At 36.2% G+C, this 10,170-nt stretch overlaps 2 protein-coding genes across 2 annotated transcripts in view; both read left to right on the forward strand.

Annotated features, from left to right (window-relative positions):
• LOC134755074 (uncharacterized) overlaps window positions 1-9,794 on the forward strand; it is a 46,308-nt gene extending 36,514 nt beyond the window's left edge. Inside the window, exon 10 of the mRNA XM_063691552.1 lies at window positions 152-9,794. Coding sequence (XP_063547622.1) covers window positions 152-392 — 241 coding nt within the window. The 3' untranslated portion in view covers window positions 393-9,794. The remainder of the gene's footprint in view (window positions 1-151) is intronic.
• On the forward strand, window positions 3,391-3,705 carry LOC134755075 (histone H2B type 2-K1-like). The gene has a single exon (XM_063691553.1). It carries the CDS (start codon window positions 3,391-3,393, stop codon window positions 3,703-3,705), a length of 315 nt encoding a protein of 104 aa, XP_063547623.1.
• Window positions 9,795-10,170: the final 376 nt, after the last annotated feature.

Here is a 10,170-nt window from a genome sequence, read left to right on the forward strand (position 1 = left end):
TGTAATTATTAGGATGACCACCAATGTGTCTTCCACCATAATACAAAACGCGGACGGTTCATAGTATTTTATCTCTTGCTTTCTGAACATAACCAGCTGTAACATTACATGATTACTTTAACTTTGTGATTAACGGATGGTTTTATTACAGTTTTACACACGTGAATTTTGAATTAAGCACGACATGTTTCGGAGAACCTAGGTCTTTAAATTCAAGCACTGAGACTGGAGAACCCCGGACCCGATTTCCGGGAAACGCCGGCGCAAGACCACCTTCAACCGGTTTTATCATAGCGAGCCTAGCGGCCCGCGCGCCGAGCGACACCCTTGGCATACTGTCAACGCACTGTAGTCTAGGTGATTGTACACTCTCCGAAACGTATCTCGCGTAACGACAAAATGCACGTATAATTTTAAAATGTTAGTATGTCTAACGATATATTGTTTTTATTTTTATTTTAATCATTTTAATCATTCATTCATTTTAATGACGTACCTAATTTTAATTTTATAATTTCGCCCTCGCCGCCCCCAATGAAATTTTCATGTTGCTTTTGCAGTAATAATAATTTTTAAAGCAACCAATTGAATATTTTATAATTACAAAATATTTTACACGAAAACAATTTGATTCGCATACCTCCTTATTGAAGTAACAAATATCTATAATTGGAAACACAGTGAAATATATTTTTGACATACAACAATTTTAGCACAGTCAAGAAAAGCAAATACGTGTCGCTTTTAAACCTTCACGGCATAGAGGTAGAGATAAAAATGTAAAAACTTTGCTTTCCTCGATTGTGCACAAGTTCCCGTTGTATGTCATTATTGATTTGTGTAACCAATAATTACGTATTAAATTTATTATGTTTGTGCATTTAGAGATAATATTCGTCATTTTTTATTATTTTGTATCCACCTTGAAATAATGTGTTACACAACGAAACGCGCATAAATATGTGTCACCACACGATGAGCATGAGCGAATTAGTGCGCGAGTTCTTTAAGAGTTGAATAAGAGGAACCATCTTCGAACCGCGGCGATACTTCAAGGTATGAATGTGTGTACGTCGTCAACAAAGTTTCGTTAATGTTCATAATCCATTACCATAAAAACATGTGCACAGGGCTAGTGTAGTAGACGCCTATCCAAACGGCTCTGCAGATAAGATCATGTCCGATATTGTTGGTTCGTTGGGCAACACATTATTGCAGGTGACTGTGTGTGTACTGTACTGAATATTGACGTTACCTGTTCTCACTGGGTAAACAGGACATAATTACAATTGTCGATTTATTTCGCTATGCGTATAGTTTTAAGCCTATGGCATTTAAAAACTTATGAATTGGACGACCTCGCTATTATTAGTTTTATAGTGTATATTAATTTGTTCTCCTTGATACGTAATTTTTAGCAGCTAACTGAATAGTACCAAACAAAATAGTACATAATTAGGTCGATAATTACGTCGTAGATAATTTAAGAAACTGTCAACTGTCTCGTGAAATTAAGAGTGTAGAAATGAAGCAGACCGAGGGCTGAATTCTAGCCATTATAATGTAAATAAAGTTCTAATGGGTTCTTATCTTCAAATAAGGTTCTGACAGAAATAAACGTGAAGCTTGGCATGTACGTACTAAAAATAGAACTTTCTCTTTCTAACCTCTTACTGAATGTCGCTGCATTCAAATGCAACAATATTACTCGTAAGTGGGATGTTCATTTTGCTACCTGAATGCCAAACTACATGTTTTTTTCTGGATGGGACCGTTATAAGTTATAATTTACGGTTATAGTTTATAACGCTTTTTTTCTAAGATAGTAGCCGTAAACTATCTTAATCTCAAGAAGATTTGATACAATCTTAAAATAAGGATGTAAATTTTTCGCTCGTCGCTAAGAAGGTTGAATGTGCGTTTTTGCGTCGTTTGTTTGTAGTTGCTTGTTTTTAAATACCGAATGCTAGTAGGTAACCGTGAAAATAATTGTGGACTTCAGCATCATTTCAAGTTAAATTTTCAGCTAAATATTAATGGTATTTATCACTCAAAAGTCATCTGACAAAAATACATTACATTCATTACAATCTGTGTCCCAGTCTGTTCTTTGAAATCGCTTTTATATTATTTCAATATAGTGCTGATAGAAAGCTTAATTAATGAGCAAATTTAAAATTTTGAAGTCCCCACCTGCTCCATTTTCACCGTTTTACCATAAATGTAAATTTTACTGGTATCGTTTCTATCATCTTGAGCTTAGCGAGTTTCGATGTGAAGGTGCATTTAAATAATGCTGCGACACGCGCAAGTAGATAGCGTGCGGTATTTCAGGCAATGAAAATATAGTGTACAAATTTTTTCAAATGATGTCCCTTTGGTCTTAATAGCTTTTGAGTGTACATATATCAATATCAGTAATAAACACGTTAGTAAATGCTAGACAATCTTAACGATGAAAATGACACGTTGGCAGTAGTTTTAAGAATTCGTATAAGATATCATAGTTTTGATGGTGGCGGAATAACAAAACTTCCTTCTAACTAAAAATACAACTGGGAATACTCTATTTAAAAATCGCCCGAACTACAATACAATACTCCATATTGTTACCTATTGATTAAACACTAACACATATCTCGGTTTGCCATTTAGCTTAGTGTTTATCTTAGTAGATTTAAAATGCAGCGTGCTAAGGTCGCCAGAAGGTGGACCGATGATTTGGTCAATATCGCAGGGAGATTTCTCACAACAAGTCTTTCAGTTAAAATTATCACTACACTGCCGGGCTAGCACATGATTGGCGCGACAACCTAACAATTTTAATAATATACCTACTTGTCTGATTGTTAAAATTTTATAATTGTTGCGACATATCTTGTAAATATTAATATGTACTTACTCAATTCCAATAGAATCACAAATAGAAATTTTTAAACAGTCCGGTCTCGTGCATCAGGGTCTCCGGAACAGACTAGACCGCAGTTAGAGTTCTGATCGTTGTAGTACCTAGGGCACCCAGGTGTCAAAAAACCTGATGTTGCCAGGTCGAAAGTCGAAACGAAGTCAAACTGCGATCTAATAATTATGCACACGACACTTCTAGAAGGACCCTGCACTATATGGGCGCCAATTGCATCGCGTGGATACTCGTTCTAAGCGGATCCGTTTAATAGGGTGTCACAGTTTTTTTAATAAGAAAATATCAATACTGTTTCGGGTGATTTGTTAGCGGTTTGTCTGGCTCGCATTTGGTCCAGGTCGCTGTTTGTCCAATTAGCGTTTAGTCCAATACGCAATTTGCCTTAAAATCCGGACCACCAGCGAATTGATTTAGCAGCGTATCGTAGTTATCTTAGATTGTAAATTAAAAACAAATATAAAAACAAAATGGCGCCCTATAAAGTTCCGAAAAAAGCGCTCAAGTCCCCGGAACCTGCAGGGGGTCTGAGCCCGAAAAAGAAGAAGAACAGCAAGAAGACGCCAAGAAAGAAGTACAACAACTTCAAAATATACATCTTCCAAGTATTAAAAAAGTGTACAGATATCTACGTCGGAATCTCAAGAAAAATCATGAACGATTTGGTCAACGATATGTTAGAACAAATCGCTTGTGAAGCTGGAAGACTAATAAGCACACTGAAAGAAGATTACTTTGACCCAGAACGAAATAAGAACTGCCACAAAACTACTCATTCCTGGTGAGCTAGGAAAGCACGCATCGCTGGACGGGGAGAAAGCGCTCCGGAACTACAAGAAAAAATAAGAACTGCCACAAAACTACTCATTCCTGTCGAGCTAGGAAAGCACGCATTGCTGGAGGGGGAGAAAGCGCTCCGGAACTACAAAAAAAAAAGAACTGCCACAAAACTACTCATTCCTGGCGAGCTAGGAAAGCACACATTGCTGGACGGGGAGAAAGCGCTTCGGAACTAATCGAACAGCCAGTTATTAGTTTTACTTAATGTATGTTAGAACAAATCGCTTGTGAAGCTGGAAGACTAATAGCACACGGAAAGAAGATTATCGATACTATCGATATCGATAAATCCATACTATCGATATATAAAGTTAGTGAAAATAGTTACTTAAGGGAGCAAAGCAACTTTGATACATTTTCATTTCTACTACTTCAATGGATGACGAAAAGAACCGCCTGTTCCACCTATCCCTACCGGGCTGTCTCCACTGGTAGGGATACATGGATTTTTTTCCACCTATCTCCACTGTTGGGGATCGGTGGAAAAAAAAAAACCATGTATTCCTATAGGGGAAAAGACGATTTGCGTATAGGACAAACTGCTTTTAAGGCGAGCAGCTAGTATGTCAAAATGCATATATGGCGAACTCCGATTGGAACCAACTGCTACTAAGTCAATTCGCTGGTGGTCCGGATTTTAGGGCAAATTGCGTATTGGACCAAACGCTAATTGGACAAACAGCGACCTGGACCAAATGCGAGCCAGACAAACGGCTAACAAATCCTCTAGAAGTGTCGTGTGCATAATTATTAGATCGCAGTTTGACTTCGTTTCGACTTTCGACCTGGCAACATCAGGTTTTTTGACACCTGGGTGCCCTAGGTACGACAACGATCAGAGCTCTAACTGCGGTCTAGTCTGTTCCGGAGACCCTGATGCACGAGACCACGATGCCTCGGGCGGCGCACAACTACACAGACCGGGCAGATAACGAAATTTCGACTTTCGATGTTTGCGGTGCTTTACGCGACAATTTCCTCGTTCGAGATAGCCTATTGAAGAAACATCCTGATTTGTCTTTAGTCCGCTGTTCCATATTCCATCATCCAATCATATTGAGCAGTGCTAGTTAGATTGAACGGTATAGTATTCCCTGGTGTTTTTCGTAAGTCTGAAGTGGCTATGTGCGATAGTAGCAATTGCGAGCCGAACGCATTCTAGAATAAATATAAAATACTCCATTAGGTTAGTCATCTGGTACAACATATCTGTAACTTTATGATCAATTCGTTGAAATTCCAGAGAGAAGTCAGTTTATAAAGAGTGTTTCATACAAAACAGCGTTAGTAACAATCTGCTTGTTGCTGTATGGCCTTATTTCGTGAGGTTTATATTATTATCCAAGTTCGTCAAGTCAAGTAATTACAGCGTAGATAAATAATAATTCTACATAATTCTTTATTCTTTATTGTATTGCAGTCATGTTCATAATACATTAGGTGTTACAGTTTGGGGATGGTAGGTACATGACACCCTGTCAGGGCACTCAATTTTCTTAAGTCTAGGTAATTACATGCATCTCATACAAATAGCAATAAAATCTATATTTATAACTTTATATTTTATCGACGTTTATGCAACGTTAAATGTCAGGTTCGTTTAGAAAATTAGTAAAATAATAAAATAATGATGCTAAATATTAAATGTTAAATGTCCAGGTTAATTTATAAATATATTTAAATAATGTGAAACAATATAGTTAATATTAATTAACTATATGTCATTTTAGAGAACGCATAAATGTCAATAAATGTTTACAATAATATTAAAACTTAATTACTTGTTTAGGTCGCGTAATATAAACCTTATGAAACAACACCGTCTGGATTTACTATACAACAACATGCAGATTACTCTACTTGTATGTATTGAAAAATTAAAATATTTATTATCAATGCTGGTTAAACAGTACACAGTTTCATTTCTTAGCGAACATTTCACAGCAATAATAACTAAAAACATCGCATAAATTCATTTAAGGTGTGATTCACATTCGCACGCCGGCCCGCGGGTGTAACTGCAGGCGGTATTGATATTGATGATTGAAATTATTATTATTTGAGACTAACATGGTTCACTAAAATGTGATTTCTAACCTCTCGTCGTTATTGCAGATCATTTAGTTAAAAAAGGTAAATTGAATTTTTTTTTTAACAACTTGATTTTAGGGCTTGCAATATCGGATGGTTTCCAATTCCGGAAGTGATTTTCGATAGTGGGTTCCAATTCCGGAACTGTTCATCATATTTTTTTGTAAAAGACAATCAATAATGTAAATATCTGTGACTATGTTTTTTCATCTCTTATTAAAGCACATTATTACTATGGTCACTTTTATTCAATTATATGATACGGCTAGTTTATTTGGGGAAACTGTGATTGCTAGCAAACCATTTGATGTAATGTTTTTTTTAATATAACGGCTTGCTACTCATCCTAACCTAGTAGGGAGTGGTCCTGTTTACGAAGTTGAAGCTCTTGAAGTTTTGATCTCTGTAAGGGCATTAGGCATTTATTCCTATTCGAGCAGTACGGAATGCCACCAAAGTACATCGCGCAGACCCTAGTGAGTGCGGCCAACAAGCTCGCTGACATGGACGCTAGGCGCACTGCTGCACTGGCAAATTTTGATCTATTAGGGAGGAAATGAACTGCACCTGGACAGTAAATAAGGACAGTACTTACGTAATGTTTTCAAGCTAGCAATTTTCATCAATAGTCCACATTTCCTTATTTATGTAAAAAACATGTAATAATGTAATTTTAATAGTTAGTGGGGTAGTTTTTTGGTTAAGTTTTAAAGTACCTATACAGGTGTTTTTTGTTTTGCGTACTTGAGTTCCTAGCAAGCTCGGCCGAATTGCACCTTCCCATACAAACGTAGTTGGGAAAATCTGTCCAAGATTCCGGAATTTCGAAATTCCGGAATGCAAGCCCTACAGTTGATTTAACTATATGGAGTATTCCGGGTAACTTTGATGTAAAATTTGACAGGGTTATTTAATAATTTTTCATTACTATTACTAACTATATTAAATTCGTAAAGCCTTAATGAGTACAAAATCGTTTTACTTGGTGTTGGTTTCGTAACTACGAGTTCTAAAACAAGACAATAATCCAAATAAGTATTATTTAGGGTCGATTTTACATTACTGTAAAACATGTCGGTGTAACAAATATCTGCCTTTTCATATTAGTGCCGAGGCGCCACCTGCATCTTACGTTACTTACACTACAATTTCCTTCTAGTTTAAATAGTATTACATTATATATGCTTTGCCTATAATTTCAGTTAATTCCTCTCTTTTGTGTGTGCAAGATATAGACCATGAAGTTTTGTGATACTGCTAACTACTATTTGTCATGTGCTAACACTAAAGCTGCATGTGCTTCAAATATTAGGTATTCAAACATTGTCCTAAATATCCATTTAATTATAAAAAAATTAAATAAACAGCCACTTTTTATCAATAACGTGTTATTTATATGAAGATTGAAAACTCCTGGCATTATGAGTTCACATTTTTATCTTTCCGCTTTCAATCTTCATGTGACACATTATAATAAGTACCTATTTAAAAGCTTACTAAATTTATTAGACATGGATGCCTTTATTGGAATGCAATATTAGGAACCCAATATTTTGCGCTTTTGAGTTTGTAGCCGTGAATGCTCTTTTGAAACTATGAAATGCATTAGTGTTTAAAATGGTCGTAGTATCTACAGTAGTTGCGCTGTGTAACATGTGAAAAGCACACCAGAATTCACCAGATACAGTACGGAAATTAAAATGCCATCATCGTTTATGTTAAAGTTGAAGTGTGAAATATCACTTGCCTCAGTAGTTTTAGTGTGGTTCAAGACGGCAGTCTCATCAAGTCAACCATATTTGTATGCACATTGGGTTTGCACGACTTTAACATAAATGACGAAACTAGTTGATCTCGTTATCACCGACGTTTATAGAAACGTAAGTACTAACTTGTGTAACTTTTAAAATACTTATTCGCTCCTACTTATTAAACCACAAGTGGCATTCTTTACATTTTCACGAACCTATAAAAACAATTTTGTTTTGCCCACGCTTTTAGCATCCCATTTTCTCTTGCAATTGCATTCTGCGGTCGGTCGTGAATATACACCTTAATGTTTGGAAAGTTTATCGAAGAAATGTCAAACTTAAACAAATAGTCTTAAATAACCAAATGTGCCATTTTCAACCAAAAGGGTACTTATTGTCGCTTGTCAGTAAGGCGCTATTTCCATATAGCTTCAATTAGAAATCAACCTTATCGACAAGCGACAATGTGGTACCTTTTGTTGGAAAACGTCACAAATAGGTAAAATTCCCGTAAAAAAAACACTCACCGCGCTGTCACGTTAATATTACACATTTATCATTGTTTTTTTAAATAGGTACCTACTTAATTTTGTTAGGCGCCCCAGTTTTTAAATAATTCTTGTTACTTGCCCTTGGTTAAAACATTTTCTTTTAAATACTGTTTACGTATTTTTTAGTGTGTTTAGAACTATATGGTATTTAAGGTGCGTGCTGATTTAGCAAGTGCGCACGCATGTTTGCTGTTAGTACCTATGTGGCCCATTGCAAACTTTGCATGAGTTGTATATTTAGGCGCGCAATGTTAAGCACTTGCGGCGCATTCGTTTTAGGTCTGGACGCATCTTTAGATTCGTATTCAAGAACAATGCAGTCAGCAATACGTCGCTCACAAACCGAGCGAGCTTTTGGAGGTAAAATGCTTTTAGGATAATAAAAATGCTTTTAGGATATTTAGTATTTAAAATCGAACTTTGTGGGTCTTCGAAATTTTAGTACTGCGGTTGGCTCTTCTTAAAAGTTTGCCACCAATGCTTTAAGTCAAAGCTATAATGTATGGTTCTGCGCTAGCAAGTAGTTGTGACTGCTGTTACTGCGTAAATTTTCCGCCTACAGTAAAACAAAGCAAGTGACAATTGCCTATTAGGAAGTTTAATCACGGGATTCGTAGGGAACAAGATTGGGATACCTATCGGAATCCTATACGGAGCTCGGGATTCAGTCATCTTCTTTTAATTTATATGACGAAGCGAATTATCATAAATACTACAATGTTGTACATATGAATCCAATTTAAAATACATTTTAACGTTTATAATATACCTAAATGTTTAGAATGAAATAATATTTTTAAGTAAAAACATATTTTGTAAGTCTTTATTTTCTGCGCAACTTCGTAACACCAGCGAAAAAGTGATCTACGCTTGAATTCGTTTCAGCGACAGAGTAATATGCTTTGGCTATACAGTTTACACGAACTTAAGCTGTTGGAAAAATTACGGTTTAAGACATTTTTCCGCTGGTGGATTCATTTAATTTTAAGATTTATCTTTAGTGATACGTCTGCGTAGCGTCCAAATACACATGAATTAAATTTTTAAAGCATAAAGGCACGATCCCTTCGTCGACCATGCGGGCGGACCGCAGACGGAACAAAAAACGGTCAAAGTGTGTTGGTTGTTGGTCGGCTTTGGTATGAGCTCGTTCCAACTTATGTGCCCCGCCCGACGAATATAAAACACCGCTTGCGCAACACAGCGTGGCATATAATTAGTTTGGACGGGACTTTAAGTTGTCTATATTAAGTGGAATTTCCAATAATATTTGCCTTCTGCAGGCATATTTCCAATCAATGGTACAACGTCAACGTCAACGTCATGCGGCAGATAGTGCTCAGGGCTTTTTGACACTTGAATGTGCAGTCAAAGAATATAATTTCCGACCCATTTCGTACCTTGTAAATAAATGGATTTTTATTACCATATGAAAGTTGCTAGAAACCTCATGTCACTGACAAAGTGAAAATGGGTAGGAAATTAAATTATTTGACTGTAATCTGTTTTATGTGCAACTTGTGCAAGATACGTGCGAATGTTTTATATTATTAAGGTGCTTACTTTAAAATTTGTCTGTGTGTGTATGTACGCATTATTTTTGTAATGACATTGCAATAAACATTTGTGAATTTTTTAAAACTTGAGTTTTTTATTCCTCATGCTAGCGATATATTAGTTAATAATTTAGTCAATGTTCTGAAACAGAATTCCCTACAGTTCGTCCTTCCGTATAAAGCAGTTGGGAAAACAAATTAAATCAAAATACAGGGGGTTAGCATAAGCAATAACGTGACTCTCCTCGTGTAAGATAACTTTTTAATAATTAGTAAGAGTAAGATTGCCTTTATCCCGTCAAGTTACTTGTGCTTGCCCCGCTGTTTATGCACTTGCGAACGATTTCTTGTTAGACTGACCACGCTAACTTTGCACAGATTTGGCAGTAAGAATGCACATGCACATATGTCCCTAAGCCGTAAGCCATAAGCCTTCATACTTGACGTAGCTCTTCGGATAA

Source organism: Cydia strobilella, chromosome Z (genome assembly GCF_947568885.1).
Source record: "Cydia strobilella chromosome Z, ilCydStro3.1, whole genome shotgun sequence".
Classification (NCBI taxonomy): domain Eukaryota; kingdom Metazoa; phylum Arthropoda; class Insecta; order Lepidoptera; family Tortricidae; genus Cydia; species Cydia strobilella.

Bases quoted from the DNA above. Each gene is read 5' to 3' on its own strand.
- LOC134755075 (XM_063691553.1), top strand. From the start codon at position 3,391: ATGGCGCCCTATAAAGTTCCGAAAAAAGCGCTCAAGTCCCCGGAACCT.